Source organism: Lagenorhynchus albirostris, chromosome 2, assembly GCF_949774975.1.
Source record: "Lagenorhynchus albirostris chromosome 2, mLagAlb1.1, whole genome shotgun sequence".
NCBI lineage: Eukaryota > Metazoa > Chordata > Mammalia > Artiodactyla > Delphinidae > Lagenorhynchus > Lagenorhynchus albirostris.
In genome coordinates this window covers 81621861-81642172 of record NC_083096.1, presented here as the reverse complement: position 1 = coordinate 81642172, position 20312 = coordinate 81621861, and the positions used below count along the sequence as shown (strand labels likewise).

The following is a 20312-nucleotide window of genomic DNA, read 5'->3' as shown; positions in this document are numbered from 1 at the left end:
CTGTGATTTATTCACCATTTTAAAATGTGTCCTCTGTTTCTGTCGCTGAATTCTCCTGACTTGACTGTGAGTTCCTGGAGCACAAGAGCTCTGTCTGATAAACACAACCTGACTTACGGCAGATGTTTCCTAAATGTTAGATTTGTAATAAACGTAATTTCACAAAAGGAAAAAAAAACTTTTATGCTTACTTACTTAAAATGACTCAAAGATTCATTTGAGATTCTCAAAATCTCAAATGAATTTAAGAATCTCAAAAATATTCTTATTTTACATGTTTGAAAAAAGCCTGGGGCTAGTCATTTCTAGAGCAAAAGAGGGGGAAGAGGGAGGAAGAGGAAGATGGGATTATTTGACTCACATGTCCTTGATCATCCAATTCATTGTTGGTCAGCTTGAGTTTGTCGAAACTGACCACCTGTCTCATCCAAGTATCTCCAGAAGCTAGAGAATCAGGGTGTATATAAACTCTTGGGGGCACAGGGGAATCAGCATTGCCAGCCACCATCCACTTGGAGCTGTGATACACATATCTGAGACAGAGAGGGAGAGAGGAGAACTCAGACACAGATGCAGAGAGGGAATAGAGGCCCAGGAAACAATTAGGGACAGGAGGGAGGAGACACAAAGAGATGAGAAGAATGGAGTAGGATGGATTAAACAGAGAATACAGAGGAGAAAGAGAGAAGGGTGGATAATCAGGGAATATGAAATAGAGATGGAAATGGAAAACAAGATGGGTGGGGGAGGGCAGGAAAGTGGTGTAGTTAATGATCAAAGCTGCAGCTCTCACAAGGAAAACATTCTCACAGTCCTTTTTCTTTCTTCTTCCTCTCCTTGCCTTGCACCCCTGTGTGCACACAGGCATCCTGAACCCACGTGTTTAGCTATGGAAAAGGTATTTTACTGCAACCTTTCACCTTTCAAATGCAAACCATATAATCCATTGGCCACTTGTTCAGGATTTGGTTCCTTATTAAAAACATCTTCCATATTGTCCTATAAAACACAGCCATGTGCAGAGACCCTCCAAGCCTCTCACTTGTTAACCATTTCCTAGCTAAGAGTCTGAATTTAGAAGCATTTGAATGAAAACCTAGTTTTGAACATCATCATCTTCCACATTACTTTCCCACAAAGTCACTGGAAATGAGACTAGGTTAATCAAAGTCTTCCCACTAAGTGGGAAGACTTAGCAGTGTTTCTGGGAATGGCTGCACTAAGGCAGAGACCTCCATTTTCATTGAAATGGAGGATGTTTTTAAAGAAAAGAGCATCTCCCCTCCTAAGTCCTACATCAAGACCACTTCTTTCTTAGCCAGCTCACCCTCTAAGATACAAGTAATGGTCTTCTCTATTCACCTCTCACCTCCAAATTCATGGGCTCAGGGCCAAGTTCTGAAATATCTCAAAAATGAGCCATGACTCACTGATTTGACTGAGAGCTCAGGAGATCAATTAAGCCACAACTTGTTTCAGACAAGAACTATGTGTAAGGCACATGGAGACTATGTTGGCTTTTAATGGCTTTGAAGGAAAGTTATTTAACAAACTTGTTCACAACCCATTTTAATGAACAAAAATTCCCCTTAACTAGATGTTCTTCTTGAGGTCTCACCCAGTTCTCCCATTCTTCCCCTCCATCATCCACAGGATAATCCCTCAGATATATGATTGAAGGTACTGTACTAATCCACTTCTCCTCCCATTTTCCAAAATAAATCATCTCAACTCACTTAGTATTTCATAAACCAAATCATTCAATATGTTAATCACTTTCAGTGTTAAGTGAGTTCGTTTTAGACTTAAGATCCATTTGACTTTTGCTGCTCTGGCAGACCTTATACAATCCCACTCTTTAGAGAGATGTAAGGAGGATTCCAAACCAAACCATTACTGGTCTAACTTCCTACCTCTAGTGACTACTTCCTGTCTGGTGTTCTGTCACAGGCCATTGGCATGTCCCCCATCCTTGTTCCTTATCCAGTACATTGTACAGTGCACTGTTAAAATGCTTCATCTAATGAGTTTATAGAACCATCCTGGGATACTGGTGATGCCCACAGTTCCACATCTCAGAGTCATCCTTACCTGTATCTTTTATTGTCCACAGGTACAATGTCCATTGCTATGTAGTACTGCTGGTGTGGATCCAGGCCAGTGATCTTCACTCTCATGGCAGGAAACATCCTCCTGTGGATGGGAATAATGTAGGAAGCTCAGCAGTCAGAGGGGGAGAAGTAGCAAGAGTAAAAGCTTGATGAGTCTCTTAATAGGAATGCTAAGCACACAAAGTCCCATATCCTCTAATTCTCAAAGTTGGCTGTTTTTTTTCACTTTGGAAATTATCACTGTCAAATATGCTGAGGATTTACATTGCTGAAATAGCACCTCTTCTTAACTTAAATTGAACTGTTTGATTATTCATACACTCAAAGACCTCATACCATAACTTGGTTTATAGTATTAGTTAATCTTTAATGTGAGATAGATGGATAGACAAGAGAGAGATACATAAATAGATAGAATGTGTGTATATACATTTCCTATTAGACTATAACATTCTTAAATATACTTATACTCTTATACTTAATATACTTGAATAACTTATATTCTTCTTATTCCCCAAGTAGCTTGTCACAGTTGATTGTAGTAATCATGAAATATTTTCTGATTGAGTCTATTTGAAAATAACCACTCTAAAAATAATATCTCAAGAAAAGAAGAAAAAAAGGAATGTGCTACCAGTTCCCAAATGAAGGACCACCAAAGTCTTTTTATTTTTATGCATAAAACTGTAGAAAAATTTCTGTAAGTTCTCAGGCTGTCAACGTGTCTGTCAGAGGAAGGACACCGCAGAAAAGGGAGCAAATACCAAATGAATTCTAGTGGCCTCTGGGCAATACCTTGTTTCTACCACAATGGCTTGTTAAACTTGCCAAAGCAAGCGAGGTCAGGATATGACACTTTACAACTACTCTCATAATTGAAGAGGAGAAGAGGGAGCAGCCCCACAGAGGTATTGAGTTTCAAGGAGACTAAAACAAAATTCACCATTCTTCTTTAACCGTAAGAAAGAAGAAAAACATCAAACTCTTTTGCATGTCGTGAATTTAGGAACCAGACATAAGAAGTGCTTGGTTCAAAAATTTGGATTGCCCTGAATGTGCTCTAGAGTACTTGTACACAAAATGCTGCATTAAGCTTAACCATCTGGGGCCAGTTAGTTGAGCTGGGCAGAGCACGGTGCTAATGAGGTCAAGGTCACAGGCTTGATTCACATATGGCCTAATTGGCTTTGCTCCATTTCACGGCCATAGACCATACCCTGACCCCAGACAGCCATCTTGCAAGTGTGCACTGGTTGTTTACATGACAGGCTTTCTGTGCTAGTCACACACTCTACTATTCAACAGAAACAACTCAAAAAGCAAATATCCTCTGGCAATAGGTTGGTGACATCATAATCATATTTGGGGGGAAAGCACAGAGGGACCACAGACCTTCAACAGGGATGATGGCTAATTCTTAAATATTTGCAAAGAATAATATATTACCAATTCTTTCCCACTTTATAACTTTTCAGAAGCTTCTATTGGTATATCATTGTAGATTTTCTTTCTCTACCCTCACAAGCTTAATTAGAAAGCCTTATATTTTATTTTACTTTAAATGTATTTATTTATTTATTTTTGGCTGCATTGGGTCTTTGTTGCTGGGCATGGGCTTTCTCTAGTTGGTGCGAGTGGGGGCTACGCCTCATTTGCGGTGCTCAAGCTTCTCATGGCAGTGTCTTCTCTTGCTGCAGTTGCAGAGCATGGGCTCTAGGGCATGCAGGCTTCAGTAGTTGCAGCACATGGGCTCAGTAGCTGTGGCTCGCCGGCTCCAGAGCACAGCCTCAGTAGTTGTGGCGCACGGGCTTAGTTGCTCTGCCGCATGTGGGATCTTCCTGGACCAGGGATTGAACCTGTGTCCCCTGCATTGGCAGGTGGATTCTTAACCACTGTGCCACCAGGGAAGTCCCAAAAGCCTTATATTTTAGTCTTATGGTTGGTAATGAAATTTGATGGTGGGTTGCTCATAATGACTAAATCTAACATTCACTATAGGTGAGGCACTTTGACTCACATTAACTCTTTCCAAAAATTTGGGAACCTTGGTCTATACATGTATATATAGATCATTAATTCCCGACTTAATAACAATGATTTATGATTGCCCTGTATATATAAATATTTGGAGAGCATCTTGCCCGGGATGGAAAGTCCTCTCCCTTGCTATCTGAGATACGAAAATGTGGTTCCTCTCAGCCATCTAAAGAGGCTGCATTACATTGAAAGAGATAAATTTATTTTCTTGATGACTTTAAAAAAAGGGGTTAAGATGTTTTTAAAGTCAATACCTGTTTTGTCTGAAACACTTATATGACCTTGAGTAGAGAAGCTACCTGTCTCTTTTCAGAACTCAGGTTCTAAAATGAATGAGCTGTGTGGCTCTGGATAAGCCATTTAACCTCACCATCTATAAAACAGAGGAAAGGAACTAACTAATCCTTAAGGTGACCTTTTGCTTTAACATTCTCTGACAATTCTTAAAATCTGACCAAAGTTGCTCTTTTTTTTTGTCAGTATTTTAGCACAGAATATCAGGTAATGTCATAACATCCTAGAGAAAAATTAATCTTTCATATTCATAAAAAGAGATGTGTTTGGTTTTAATTTTATGCCTAAGTTTAGGCCAATTCTTTTGACTTCCAAGCCCGTTTATCCCTACAAACACCTCTGTCCATGGTGCTGATCACGCAGGTTTTGTTGGTGCATTCAAAGATTGAGGGCTCTGTAGACTACAGTAGTTCTGAATCAACGGGATTATACTTTGGGATGTGAGAAGAAGTAGGTGGTGACTAATATCTTCTGAGAGGGAAAAAGAACAGAGAGTCATACATAACTAACAGTAACTAAGAAACTGGAAATTGGGGCTTCCCTGGTGGCGCAGTGGTTGAGAGTCCGCCTGCCGATGCAGGGGACACGGGTTCGTGCCCCGGTCCGGGAAGATCCCACATGCCGCGGAGCGGCTGGGCCCATGAGACATGGCTGCTGAGCCTGCGCGTCTGGAGCCTGTGCTCCACAACAGGAGAGGCCACAACAGTGAGAGGCAGGCCCGCGTACCACAAAAAAAAAAGAAAGAAAGAAAGAAAATGGAAATTGGAGTTAAAACTGAAAAAGACACTACATAGGAAGAAAAATGAAGTGAAAAGGAAAGAAGCAACTTGGAGGATGGGGAGGGAATGAAAAAAATTCACAGAAGAGGAAGACTTCTTTGCATGTTTCTGAGTGGTTCTGGAATTACTTGAGCAGAGTTACTGGTAGCAACAGCAACAGCTGAGGCACTCCAATATGGAAGCAATGAATGTAGTTTCTAAACCTAAATAAAGGGATATGATTAAAGAACAAACTGTATGTCTGTGCTGGGAATCTCTGGATATATTCAGGTATCAACATGAATTTGTGAAGGCAGAGATATGGAAAAGTAAACATTGCAGAAAATCATGAAATGAGGTCACAGGAGAATTGTCAAGGAGGTGCTCAGGTAAACTGAATTCACTGAAGTGCAGGGAACAAGGGAATGATATCAGGAACAAAAGTGACTAAAATACACAGACATAATAGTAGTAAGTAAAGACCCAAAATAAAAACTGGAAAATCTTACAGACAAAAAAAGTAATATTTCCCCTCTCACCAAACCAATGCCCTTGCCAAAAACTAAGAAAAAGAGTAAACACTTTTTCCTTGAATTGCTGTTTCTTTCCAAGTCATATCTCAAAATGTAGACTCAAGATGTAGACTGAAACACAAGCAACAAAAAAGAGATGGTTTTTGAAAGTGATTCTGGATAAACAACAAGGTCCTACTGTATAGCACAGGGAACTATACTCACTATCCTGTGATAAACCATAATGAAAAAGAATATAAAAAATAATGTGTATATGTGTGTGTGTGTGTGTATAACTGAATTACTTTGCTGTGCAGCAGAAATTAACACAACATTGTAAATCAACTATACTTCAATTTTAAAAACAAGAAATTCCGAAAAGTAATTTTGAAAGTAATTCTCCTTCAAAATTGCTCCTCCTAAGAAGCTTTTTAATGGTTTTATTCTCTACTAAAACTTAAAGAAGGAAGAGGGTTTACCGAGGAGGATGAAAATGAATAAGACTTCAGGTTCATTTTAAGCTCACCTTTTTGTGATATATTATTGTATTGAGAGGTTTCTCTATATGCATTCAAGTGAACTAGACCCAACCAAACTATGCTTTTACTTTAAACGTCTATGTGCATGGAGACAGCTTATGATCAATGAGGTGAGTCTTTTTGGTCTCTGTGATGTGAGACAGTGGGTTGACTTTGTAAATATGAAAGCACTATAATTATTTTAATTTCAGTGAACTATTCCTATATAAACTAATAAACTAATAAACTCAGTCCAAATTTATTTTGATTTAAATCATTTTCATTTTAAATCCAAGGGGCGAAAGCTATAACCATTTCTTAACAGTGCAGACTTACAAACAGTTGAGACAATTGTTTTGGAGCCAAACAGATTTGCGTAGAATTCTGGAGCTGCCCTTTACTACCTGTGTGGCCTTAGTCAAGTTAATTAACCTCTTCCAGCTTTTGCATCCTCATCCATATACGGAATTATCACATCCTACCTCACAGGATTGCTGTGAAGTTTAAATAATGAAATACATGTTGAATATCCAGCACAAAACAGATACCTAACCATGAAAAATTTAAAGATACCAATAAAGGAGTAGCTTAATTAACAGTGTTTATTTCAAGAGACGCTGTGTTTTTAAAACTTTTATCATCCTACATAAATCATTTTGCAAGAGTTTCCACCAGGTCCCATTAAAGTAATCACATTTCAAGCCAACTATAAAACACAATGGATCAATCCGCAGGGCTCCAAAAATGCACCAAGCCCAAATTTTACCAAAAACAAAATTCTTACAAAAATACCTGGCTGATTTAAATGCCTTAGAAGATGCAAGCTTTTTCTCTGGAAAACATTGGTTGGTGAAGTAACACTTGCTTTGGAAATCTATTGTTTGACTGTTATGCACCATGGATCTCCAGTATTAGCTGGAATACATTTGCAGGCAGAAAATGTTTGTGAGGGTAGAGGCGATTTAGGTTTGAGTGGTCCTTGGAGGACAATAGCAAAATCACAGTAAACACAAGAAAAGCACTATATCAAGACATCCAGATGCTGAAAAGTGAGTGTGAGTTGCTTTGGCTGCACCAATGTTACTACCACAAATAAGTGAAAACAAAAATGTAACAGCTCCTACATTTGTTTTCCTGTTCTTCGAATGTGGCTCTGCAAAGGAACTTGTCCTTACCTGCCTGCTTTGGTGATGATCATCTCGGTTCCAATGTCATGGAACCTCTTCCAGAGGTCAGCACACTGCAGCTCCACCTGAATCTCCTCCATGGAAGACATGGCAGCAGGCACAGGGCCTGCAGCACCAGGGCCCAGGTCAGCGTGAGTGTCAAAGGAGCAGGAAGACCGCTCAGTGATCACCTCAGAGTCTGAACCAGTGCTCTGCTCGGAATCTGCAAAATAAACAGTCAAGACTTAGGTGAGAAACTGCTGAGCTCCCACCACACCCCTGGCCCTAAAAGATGGAGGCAGGTTAGGGAGCACGATGGGGTGGGGAGAGGGGTGAACAAAAGGAGACTTAAAGCTGGGAAGCTCCGGAGCACAGCACTCAGCGTATTTTATTATTTTTTCTTTATGGTTTGTTTTTGTGATTTATGACCTTCTTTCAGGTTTCGTGTTTCCAACATGACATCTGGCATTTTAGTAAGTTTTAGCAACAGCTGAAGAAAATTGGTCCACAATAGGCAACATAAAGAGTACTAATGTCACCATGTTGAAGGGAATGAAGCCTAACTGGAGCAACAAAATAGACAAATGCCAAATTTTAAAAATAATAATCATCACAGACTATAGCTGCAAATCTAGATTAGACCATTTAACTTGGGGTAAAAGATTCAATGCTAACAACAATGTGTTCTTTAATTCCATACCACTCAGCATCACTGTCCTTCAGTCAGTTATTTTTAAACACAGTGAGTTTTCCTCCATTTATATATCCTGGTCATCAAAAGTAATGAAAAGTTATTTGGGATCTTTAGAAACACTTTGTTGTATACTTGAGTAAATGGCTTTTCCTAAGTTTAATCAGGCCATTTTGGATGAAAAAAAAAAAAGTCTGTTGTGAGGCAAGGACGTAAGCATATGGAAAAAGTTACCCAAGAAGGTGGTTGAAACAAAGGGAATAAATGAGTTTAGGAGACACCTTGATTGGTTTCTGAAGTATGGGCAGAGGGGAGGGTTGATCCAAACAGGAAGGTAGGATTGAGAGCAACCAAATAAAAAGCTGGCATGCTGGGCCAGATGGTCCTTTCCTCTTTCGTCTTCTGTTCTCATGAAGAGGGGGCTGGTGGGGGGGGAGAGGCAGGGGGGATGTAGACCGATGGAGAAACCTAGAGTCAGATCTACTAGAGAATTTTCTGTAATTTTTCAGATTTTTTACCTTTAGAGGCCCTATGCCAAGAACTTTACCTCCTAATATTTTCCAAACTTGGATTAGCTAGTACAGTTTCCTTATGTCACACGATACTGCAAGCCAAGTCTAAGAACCTATTTCTCTAACTCACCCTTCATATCTAGGATTCCGATTGCTTCCCCCATAATTAAATACATACATAAAGAAAGGTTGAAAACAATGATGTCTTACTCTGACAACTGGCTTTTCAATGCTGTCAAAGGTCAGGACCTCTTGGGTACCAGTCCTTGACACTAGCAGGATGGAAGGAGGCTGGGACAGAAAGCCATATCATCTTGCTGCCATCCTCACTAACTGGAGCAGGTTTCTAGGCCTGTGAACAACCCCTCTCATGACACCTTTAATTTTCTTTTATTCTAGTCCTAGTGTGCTCCTCTCTCAAACCCGGGCAGCATCACTGCTGAAGACATTCAGTACACTGCAGAAGTGAACCAAGCTCCTAAATAACACGGAAGTCTCTGCCCCAAATCTTTAGTTGATCCACGATCACTGGTCCAGTCACCATCTTCATCAAAAACATTAAAAAGATATATGACTAGATACTACATGTCTAAGCATATCATTTTATATCTTGGACTAAACTGGAGCTAATATTTGTCTCCTTCAAGTACAGAAAAGTGGAGCTGCTTTTCTAAGGTGAGAGTTGTTGAGTGACAATCAGGCTCTATCCCAGCCTGATGTGATCTGCTTTTCGGTAGCAGAGCCATGATATCCTCACACATTCTCCAAACACAGTAATCTGATCCCTTGAGACATGGATTCCCAAATCCCATTTTGTTTCTGCGATATGCCAAGAGCTCCTCACTTATCACTAAAATTGTGAATTTTTCAAGAACTTCTTGAAGCAAGATTTTTAAAAAATAGTCTTGTCCTACCTTTGGAAGCAAAGTGTTATGAAATCTCCTTACCATAAATTGCTACGGTTATGAAACAGTTGTAAATAGGCAGGGCCCAGCAAAAATTCTGGACATATAATTTCTCCAATGTGTGTTTAGGAAGGGGGAAAGGAAAGATATCACTGCACTAAGTGATAATATTTTTAAGGTAGACAACTTGAGGTTAGGATTAGAATGGGAACTGTGGCTGGAGATTTAGGAAGTAAGAGACTGCTCTTAACACTCTATGTCATCTGGAATAAAACAGGCACTCAGGGCTTCCCTGGTGGCGCTGTGGTTGAGAGTCCGCCTGCCGATTTTGCCGGGTTTGTGCCCCGGTCCGGGAAGATCCCACATGCCGCGGAGCGGCTGGGCCCGTGAGCCATGGCCGCTGAGGCCTGCGCGTCCGGAGCCTGTGCTCCGCAGCGGGAGAGGCAACAACAAACAAACAAACAAACAGGTACTCAAAATGTAACATTAAATGGATTGATGAATAACTTTGGACAAGTCACTTAGCCACAATGGACCTATTTCTTCATAGTACAATTAAAAGGATTGAACTGAAATCTCTTATAATCTCTTCCACCTCCAATGGCTTAAAGAATGTAAGACTCCTTCCTAATGCAATTTTCAGTGATAACCCAGGTGACCTCAATCAGAAGCATCAAAATTTTTTTTCTTCTACTTAAAAACTTTTATTTAGGAAAAAGTCCAAAATACATGTAAATAAGTCAAAAGAGATAATCCTTTTCAAAGATCATTATACAAATTGCTTAATTGGGACTTTAGTTCTACGTAACTCAATGGCCAATCATGTGTAATATAGATTGTTAGTTGTTCATGGTTTTTTTTAGGTAAAACACCAAAACCATGATTTGTGAAAGAAGAAATTGATAAGTTGGAGTTTAAAAAACTGTAGAAGCATCAAACTTAAAACTGTCTGGGAAAGACAAGTTAAATGAGAAAAAAGACTGAGAGCTCAAATTCACATTATCATAGGAGTTAAAGAATTGAGTTAGTATTCTGTTTATAGTTTCAATCAAACCCATCAATAAGCACCTATCAGCATGTGGCCCTACATGAGATACCATTCAGATAATTTGAAGCAGAATCCAGACCTTGGGAAATTTCCCAGTTAGTGTTGATTAACTATGCATCTACTGAGCGCTTACTATGTGCCCAGCACTGTGCTAGATTCTGGGAAATATCAAAGCACACAGTGGGGCTCCTCTTAAAGGTATCTACAGTACAAGTGGAAACTGGGAGCATTCACAAATAATCAGAGACCAAGACAAACACTACCATGCAGTTTTCCACACCATGACATACTTTCCTGTATGTCTCATAGGAATTCAGAAAACAGAGGGATCTGAGAGGGCTGGAACATTCCTGGGGAACCCATGGTTACTAATAAAGAAACAGACAAGATGTGGAGGCATAGGCAGTATTTTCCCATGAAGAGGATTTTCAGAGACAGTGATTTGTGTCCCTGGAAATACTCTGTGCTCCTCTACTCTCACTCCCTCACAAAATAGAGTCCAAGTGACTTTTAGATACAGAATGCAGGCACCAGCCCTCATTTTCAGTCACATGAATGTATCATGTAATTTTCCATTCTTGATTGTTTCTTAACTTCCATAGGTTGGAAACAAAATTAGTATTATATTTTATATAGTTTGTTTTGAACCCCGAGAGTAATGAGGGTTACCTGTGATATAAACTACTCTACCATACCCTTCAAATAGTAATCTCAGAGTCCACGTCAACAGCCTAGGTAAAAATAAAGTTTAATTCTTTGTAAAATGTATTTCTAAATCATAGTTATATAAAATATTTCGGCTAACCAGATCAATTATTTCAGCTATTAATCAGAATGTATAATCAAGTTACCTAAGTCATAAATGTAAGAAATGCATACAGAGCGGGTGGGTTATTTCAATCAGATCAGGTCATCCATTCAGAAATATAATCAGTCTTTTGAAGATCAGAAAACACCTCTGTGTTTTCAAGGTTTTTTCATTCTTGGCAATTTGTGACTTCCTGCCTTCAAAAAATAACCACTAGGAACTCATTTGAATGATCTGGAAAGATTTCTTGGCCATCAGACGTCTCTTGTGAGTAGTATTTTAACAAGGGAAGTTTTAGTAAGTCAGAACATAAATGATAAAGTTATACATAACTAAGGAAGTTAAAGAAGAAAACTTCGGGAACCTGCGCTAAGCCAGTTACAAGTCACTGGAGAATATCATGTGACTGACTCATAGGGTCAAACTAACATATCTATTACCATCCAAAAAAAAATCTCTAAGAAAGAGAATCTAACCATCCATTCGTTGTGTCACTCATTTTCTATCTCTGACCTATTTCATATTGAGAAAATGGATACGGTTAACGCTAAGTTCCCAGAGAAAGTTGAGTTTAGCTTAGAGAGAATTTCAGTTCTCAACGCATACAAAATAGTAGCAATAATAAAATAGTTTCTTAATTTATATTTTACGTATTATCTAATATATACTTCCATTGGATGAGCTAGACATGGCCTATATTTTTATGTCCATTTTGTGGATGAGGAAACTGAGACTAAGAAAAATTGAAAACCACATGGCCTACAAAGTAGGTCTTCTGCCTCCTGAATCAACAATCAGGGCTCCCCAAGATCCTACTACATTCATCCCTGGCCAAAGCAGTCAGCAATTCTGTAAGACCCTTCAACTGTTTGGGCCATCCTTACAACTGAAATAACTTAACATGTTTGATCTTAGCCAAGTCACATAACTATTCTGGTCCCTATTTTCCTTGATCTTTATAGCACGGCACACGCACATTTAATTAGGGCCGCTATAAAGTCTCTTTTAGGTTTAATGTTTAATGGATGGATTCAGAGTACAGCTTAAAGACCACCAAGTCTAACAGCAGGAACCCAACCACGATAAGCTGATTTGGTTGACATGTATAGAAAAAGCCTGAGTTATGTGTTCTCTGACTTCATTTCCACATTAGGGGACTTCCCTGGTGGTCCAGTGGGTAGAACTCCACGCTCCCAATGCAGGGGGCCTGGGTTCGGTCCCTATTCAGGGAACTAGATCCCCCATGCATGCCTCACCTAAGAGTCCGCATGCTACAACTAAAAGATCCCACATGCCGCCACTAAAGGATCCTGCCTGCTGCAACTAAGACCCGGCGCACCAAAATAAATAATTGTTTTTTAAATTAGACGTTATTAGAACATATTTCACAGTCTGCCAGGTGATTTTCATCTCCACTTAACTAATAATTTTAAGGAATCATTTTTTACTACAGGTAACAAGGCACATTTACTTTTAGGGCTCTGCTACCCACCAAGAGTGGGGTCTTGGAAAGTCACCTCATTTCACCAAGCCTCAGTTTCCTTATCTTTAGTATTTCCTTATTTTACTATTAGGGTCAAGGAAAAGATACCTTCCTTCTCAAAAATTACATTTATATCTGTATGATAAAGACAGAATCTAATGGTTCTGCTGATAACAATGTTAGTGACTTTGGACAGTGAGACGACTATAAGCTCACAACAACTATCCCAACCAAACAGTTAAGTGCTCACCTATTGAGCACTTACTGGCACTCTGCTAAGACCTTACATACATACCATCAGTTAATAGAACAACTCTAAGAGTTACTATTATTATCTCCATTTCAAATATTATTTACAGCCAAATCCTAATTGCATTGGTTCTACCTCCTAAGGATTGCAGGCATATGAAATTATATTTAATTCCTTTTTCTTAAGAAGATGTTGGGGGTAGGAGTTTATTAATTAATTAATTTATCTTTGCTGTGTTAGGTCTTCGTTTCTGTGCGAGGGCTTTCTCCAGTTGCGGCGAGCGGGGGCCACTCTTCATCGCGGTGCATGGGCCTCTCACTATTGCGGCCTCCCTTGTTGCGGAGCACAGGCTCCAGACGTGCAGGCTCAGCAGTTGTGACTCACAGGCCCAGTTGCTCCGCGGCATGTGGGATCCTCCCAGACCAGGGCTCAAACCCATGTCCCCTGCATTAGCAGGCAGATTCTCAAGCACTGCGCCACCAGGGAAGCCCCCCTTTAATTCCATTTTTATTCCACCAAACATTTCTGCTTTGTATAGACCAGGTTGTGTATTCATGTAGGAAGACAGACAAAACAGGTTCTTGCTCTGAAGGAGCTCACAATCTGGTAGGAAGGATACAGAAACTGTTAAAGAAGATGGACTGTGATAGGTGCTCCGGCAGATGTATAGGAGCAAAGCGCTACCAGGAGCTTTGAAGAGCAAACAAGCCAATGCACAAGAGGATCGAGAAGACGTCATGAGGTGACATTTGAGAGTGGGCTTGAAATCTATATGCGCTTTATATGAGTTTAATATGAGCAAGCAAAGAAACTATGGGGACAGAATCTCAGGTACTGGGAATAGCATAAGTAAGAACTTGTCATTTTTAGAAAATTACAAGCACACAGATATGGCCAGAGCTTAAAATACATAAGGGAAGAGGGGAGGGGAAATAAGAGATAAGTTGGAAAATCAGGTTCAACGCAATTATACAACAACTTATTTAACATTTAGTATGTGCCACTTTTCTAGATTCTTGAGACATCATCAGGGAAAAAACAAAAATCCCTGGCCACGTGGAGTTTATATTTTAGGAGAAATGTGTTTGTCATAATATGGAGTTTAGACTTTATTTTCTTTATACCAAAGTTTTCTTTTAAATGTAGGTGATGATGGTTCGGTCTTCCCTTCTAGACTATGAATTCCATAAACTGAGTTTCATGCTTTGCCACATCTCCTGAACGAATGATACACGATAGCCTGCTTTCAATGTGGAAGATGGGTGGTAGAAGATTACTGCAGAGTCAGATAAGAGACGTTGAATTTTCTGAGATTAGATGCACAAGCCACTTCCATGAGACTGGACCTCAGCTGTCATATTTTACCCAAGGGAGAAGATAGCTTGAAACAATTAAAAGAGAAAGACCCAAACCAGGTGATAATCAAACAATCGTTCTTGTTTTTGTTTCTGCCAATAACTGGGACATGACTACATTGAGTGGTGCCCCCTAACTGATACTAGCAGGGCAACCACTCCTTGGCCTACTTCTTAAGTCCCAAAGTCTCTAAAACCAAGACCCACCCACAGTCATCTCAGGGCTCCCATTCACACCATAGGAGACATCAGAAGCTATAACCCAGGTAGCACTCTCTGTACCAGGCTCAAGTAAATTCTTATTCCCAGAGGACCTCTGCAGTGGAAATTGGTTCTGGGACATCAGATTTTATCAGATAGCTTAGCAAAATCTGGTGATGAAACTTTTCATAGAGTAATTCTAAATACAGCAGAAGCAGAGCATTTGGCACTGACCTGAGTACGCACTGAGCCCACATTTGATACCCAGTCCAGAGCTTCAAGGGAACGAACTATAACCCAGGTTGGATTAAACTAAAATTATGATGATAGCAAACACTCAAATGAGCCTGTTAGATGACTTTAGTAATGGAATGAAGTCTCTGAGCCCTCCATGCCCTCCAAGTTCTATTTGGGAAAAAGGGGGGTGGTAACCTGAAGCCTGCAATTCCCATGCCAATAATCCAATTAGGGAGACTGAGAGCACATATCCTTCAGCTGCCTAAAGCACTCTCCACCTGACAACCAGCACCTCTCTCACTGACATACAGACCACAGGCAAGGACCCAACGTCATCCCTGAGATCTAAGCCTTTTAAAGGGGCTTTGCAAAGAAGTGGCGGCAGTCATTTCTACATCTATTTCTTGTTGATCAAACCGAGGCTCAATGTCATTAAAGGTTCAGCCTCTAGTGCTCCAGCTTGCTTTGAAGGTGGAAGCAAACAAAAGAAGAGAAATAACAGGCACTACGCTAAATAGTCTGTATACATTTATATTTAAGCCTCATGCAATTTTCACAGAAAACCCTATGAAGTAGGCATTATTGCTGCCGCTTTATAAGTGAGAAAGCTGAGGTCTGGCAGATGCAAAAGCTTTTCTCACATTATATAACTAGGAGGTGTCAGAGTGGGATTTGACTTAGTCTGACACTAGAGGTGATGCTCTTTCCACCATCAACTGTTGCCCAGCTTTTAGAACTAGACCTGCACAGTTCTGTGCTTCCCACTCTGAACTTGGAAATGCAGAGCTCACGTTCAGGCTGCTCGGTCAGAAGATAGCTCTATGGAAACTAAAACATTATCAGTTATTTGGGGAAAACAGAAAATTCAAAGCCAGGTCAGATGGGAATTTACCTTTCGCAGTAGCAGAGCAGTTATGTTCAGGAATATTTTAGGTCTCTTCACTAACTTAACATTATTTAACGAGTAAGAACAAATGTAAAAGGCCCTCTTTTGTTGTATTTCACTTCCTGTTCCCAGCACCCCCCCATGTAAAAGATACAAATGTGACAGAGAGATCACTGAACATCACTGTCAGCGTCAAATCACTCTTTTGCTTTAGCCTAGAGCATAAGAAAAATAATGTTAGAAAGTACTTGGAAGATGTCTGGACTTTGAGAAGTGTGTAATGACAGCATTGAGAGACAACAAAAGGCAGCTGAAGTAGTTCCTACTTGTACATAATTTGGTTTACACAGGCTTAAGTCAGAGTTCAGGGCACAGAAATGTTTGATAGTATTAAATATATATCTGTACTTGAGGAGAAATCAACTGATAATTATACATATGAAAGCACTTTATAAACAGTAAAGTGCTAAATTAGCAGATAAGATTATATGCCAATGATCAAGGTAGTCGGGAAGGCCAAGAAAAAATAAGGACAAATATGGGTCTTGGATTTTCTAGAACAATCCTAATTTCAAATATTATATTTCATCCTCCCCATAAAATTAAAAGTTTTGAGACCAACTTTTGGTTCAGAAAACATTCTTGATGAAAGCACAGAAAATGCATAAATGGAATAGTCAAAAATTGGTCAGAAGCCACGTGGCAATATTCAAATCTAAATACCTCTTGCCCCAGAGGTCCTCCAAAAGTTGATCCTGATGGACTGGGTGGTCTTCAAGATTTACCAGGCAATTTTAGGCCAGTAGCTGTCAACACAAGCCCCTTCACAAGGCTCCTGGCATTTTTTCTGAGTGAATTGACACATTAGCTCATTCCTGAGCCAGTGCTTATTTGCTCTTTGCAACCACAGCTACTCCCAACCTCCCACCCCCACCCCCATTATCACAGCAGCTACTACCATTAACACCGTCAGATGTTTGCCACAGTGGTCTTTTAATTTCCATGATGTGAAAAGGAGGCCTTCCCCCAAAGGCCCTGGAAGAACTTGCCTTATATCATGTTAGGATATTCTCACTGAGCACCGATAAATAAATAAACCCATGCTAATATGCTAAAGGGGAAGAACTAAGTAGCCAGTTTCCAAGCAACAAGTGTAATTTAACTATGACTTCAGGAGACAGTGCCCTTGGAGGTGGCAATGTCAAACATGTAAGTAGGATAGACATTCGAGTACAGCCAGGAACATGCAATACCCTTCAAATTATGCTCAGGATACCACCAGCTACACTGAGTTTAAAATCTCCCCAACCACTTTGTTATAAAGCAGAAATTAACACACCATTGTCAAGCAATTATACTCCAATAAAAACGTTAAAAATAAATAAATAAAATAAAATCTCCCCTACCTATCAAGCCAAACATAAAGAACCATCTGTTTGATGAATAAAAGAGCTAAATGGCTGGCAAATATAACAACTTCTCCAGTAATTTTCTGAATTCATCCATTCAATCAATTATTTATTTTTTCAACAAATACTAGTTGATTATCTAGCCTGAGCCTGGCAATGTGTTAGGTAATGTGAGGGGCACAAAATTAAATAAGATACGTTCCTACATCCTCAGGAACTTACAAAATCACTTAGGAGACAGGACAGGTTAATAAATAATCTAATAAAAGTAGAAGAGTCAAAATCCAGCATGGCATAGAGCATGCTGAGGGACTGTAATTCAAAAGACCAAGTTCTAAAGTTCATCTCTTCTTTTTCCAACTGTCTAATCTTGAACAAGTCATTTAATCTCTTTGAGCCTTAGTTTTATCATTTGCAAAATGAGGATATCATTAGTACCTACTTTGTGAAATGTTTATGAATCACTAACAAAGTGTGTGTCTGTGTGTTTACGTAAATACTTTATCAGTAGTAAAAGGGATATATGAGTGCTAATTTTCATGTATTATCTAAAAGGAGTATCAACAAAATGCTATGGGTGGTTAGAGGTGAGAAGAACTTCTTCCCGCCCGGTGGTCTTTTCTGGACCTAATGGAGAGATGCGTGCAAGATGAAAAGGAAGAGATGGGGAAGGAGGAGAAAGATCTTCCAGGAAAAGGGAATTTTATGGCAGAGGCACAGGAGTAAAGTCTACCAAGCAGGTCTAGAGAACAGCAAGTAACTGAGACCACATCTGTGTGATTCCTCTTGTATTCTCAGCACCTGGGACAGTGTCTGGCACCTATCACGCACTCAATAAAATGTTGGTTTTGCTGAATCAATGAATGAATGAATGAATAAAACGCTGTATGTTTAGCAAAGCAAGAGAAGACACGTGGCCAGAGAAGAAGGCTGGAGTCACATCAAGAATCTTGAATGCTATTCTTCTGATCCTCTTCAGGAGACCACTATATCCCTAGTAATGAGGTGTTCTAATTGAACGCCATGTTCCCAACAAAATCCCAACAGGGTCACCTCTACACATAACCTAAGCTATTGGAATCCCACTAGCTTTTCCTTCCATGACCGTGAGTTGGCAAGGTCTAACCCGAAATCTTTCAGGGGCATCAAATGAATTCAGTGACTTCGGTCACTTCTGTGAGTAGCAGTCACAGTCTATCATCTAGAAAATTCTCAATACTAACTCTCCTTCACGTGAACCTAAGAAGAAAAGGTGCCTGTGATCACAAGGGTAAAATGAGGAAAGGAGCAAGCCCTTCTACAAGTGCTGGAGCTGGTGATGCTTTTGTGTGTGTGTGTGCGTGTGCGTGTGCGTGTGCGTGTGCGTGTGTGTGTGTGTGTGACCTGGCAGAGGATGGGGTGCAGAGATGCCTTCTCCTTCAGGAACAGGATGACTCCTGCACACAGAGCTTCTGCACCCTCTAGACCCCCACACAGCAAGCGTCCCTGCTATCTGCAATGAAGTGGGGTTTCCAGAGGAGCTGCCAGGAGGGGGAAAGAGCACGGTCCTTCTTTAGAATCATACAGACCCAGCTTTATGACTTTGGGCAAGTGATTTAACCTGCCTGAGCCAATTTCCTCAATAAAACAGATATGCCCATGGCTCTCAGTAAAGCCCCCGGCACACAGTAGGAGTATATTAAATGTTAGTTCTGTCCATAATTTGGAAAGGGAGGTGGCCACAGGGTTAGATCTTTTCCCAATCACTTGCCAATCCACATTTGAGAGGGAGAAAGAAGGTTTGTGTTCTTTCAAAAGGAGAAAAGCAGGGCTTCCCTGGTGGCGCAGTGGTTGAGAGTCCGCCTGCCGATGCAGGGGACACGGGTTCGTGCCCCGGTCCGGGAAGATCCCACATGCCGTGGAGCGGCCGGGCCCGTGAGCCGTGGCTGCTGAGCCTGTGCGTCTGGAGCCTGTGCTCCACAACGGGAGAGGCCACAACAGTGAGAGGCCCACGTACTGCAAAAAAAAAAAAAAAAAAAAAAAGGAGAAAAGCAAATCCTAACAAAGAAAATTTTAAATGTAGAATGGGAAAATATCACATAATGAAGAAAATAATTCAGGGCCTGAAGCAAAATTATCAGAATTGAATATGTTAGAAGGAGAAATTGTGGAAAGGCAGAAGGAGGGAAAAGCAAAGGAGTAGTAAAAATGCCAGCTAAGAAAGCCTGTTTTTGTGTAGGTCTACTCCAGGTTCATGATGGCTGCCATACTAGTTGAGAAGGAAAATGACTAGAATCTGAAAGAAGAGAAAACAGGTTAGACCACTGAGAAAAGATGTAGGCTGGATCTTCAGTTAGGAAATGGGGCCCCGAGAGCAAATTCTAGCCTTCAACAGAGAAGCAGAGAGATCAACCTTGGCTGAAGAAGCAGCCCAAGGGCATTGCTCCACAAGAGGTGGGAAAGACAGAAAAGAGCTGGGGGGCTGCAGGGTCCCCTGACTCCAAATTGACAACCTTGTCAAGAGCTCTCACCCTCTGGCTCAGGCTAAGGAAAATATACACTGAGGAGACAGAAAAGATCTAGTGCCTAAGGGAGTCTCCCAAGAGCCTCAAGGTGAGACCTGAGAGTTGTGCATTATAACCTATTTGACAGGTGAGATTACTGAGACTTAGTCAAGGTAACATGCCCAGTGCCACTCACCCAGAAGCATCAGAGAGAAAAGGATCCAGGTCTTTCTTACCCCAAAGCTTGAATTAACCACCATCCACTCCACCTTCAGAAACCCTAAAATAAAATGCTTTAACAACAGAAATGAATCTACTTTTGGGGCAGGGGGCAAGCATTAAGAGTTAAACAAACACTCTGGATTAATTGTATTCATAGCAGTGTCTGTGTACTTACAATACACCATCCCCTGCTTAAGATGCTTGCCAACCTCAGAAACTTACCCTCATATCCCAAGTCCCCAGACTCCTCCAGGAAAAGTCCACCTGCCAGGTGTCTCTCCTGCCTTCTTTTTTTCCTACAAAGCCCTCCCCGGAGGAGACTGAGTTGTCAAAGGAGTCTCACCTGATGGGAATTTTGGTGATAGCCAAGAGAGTGGAGCAGGGTAAAACATAGCCTAACACTGTCTTCTATGTAAAAGCCGATTT

At 40.5% G+C, this 20312-nt stretch overlaps 1 protein-coding gene across 4 annotated transcripts in view; it reads right to left on the bottom strand.

Moving 5' to 3' along the window:
• Window positions 1-20312, bottom strand: part of TBX15 (T-box transcription factor 15) — a 102525-nt gene that overhangs the window by 35139 nt on the left and 47074 nt on the right. For all 4 annotated transcript variants that reach the window (XM_060139218.1, XM_060139216.1, XM_060139219.1 and 1 more), the window contains exons 2-4: window positions 7406-7619; window positions 2092-2193; window positions 362-533 (exon numbers count right to left, since the gene is read on the bottom strand). In XM_060139218.1, the coding sequence (XP_059995201.1) occupies window positions 362-533; window positions 2092-2193; window positions 7406-7506 (375 nt within the window). In that variant the 5' untranslated portion in view covers window positions 7507-7619. The remainder of the gene's footprint in view (window positions 1-361; window positions 534-2091; window positions 2194-7405; window positions 7620-20312) is intronic.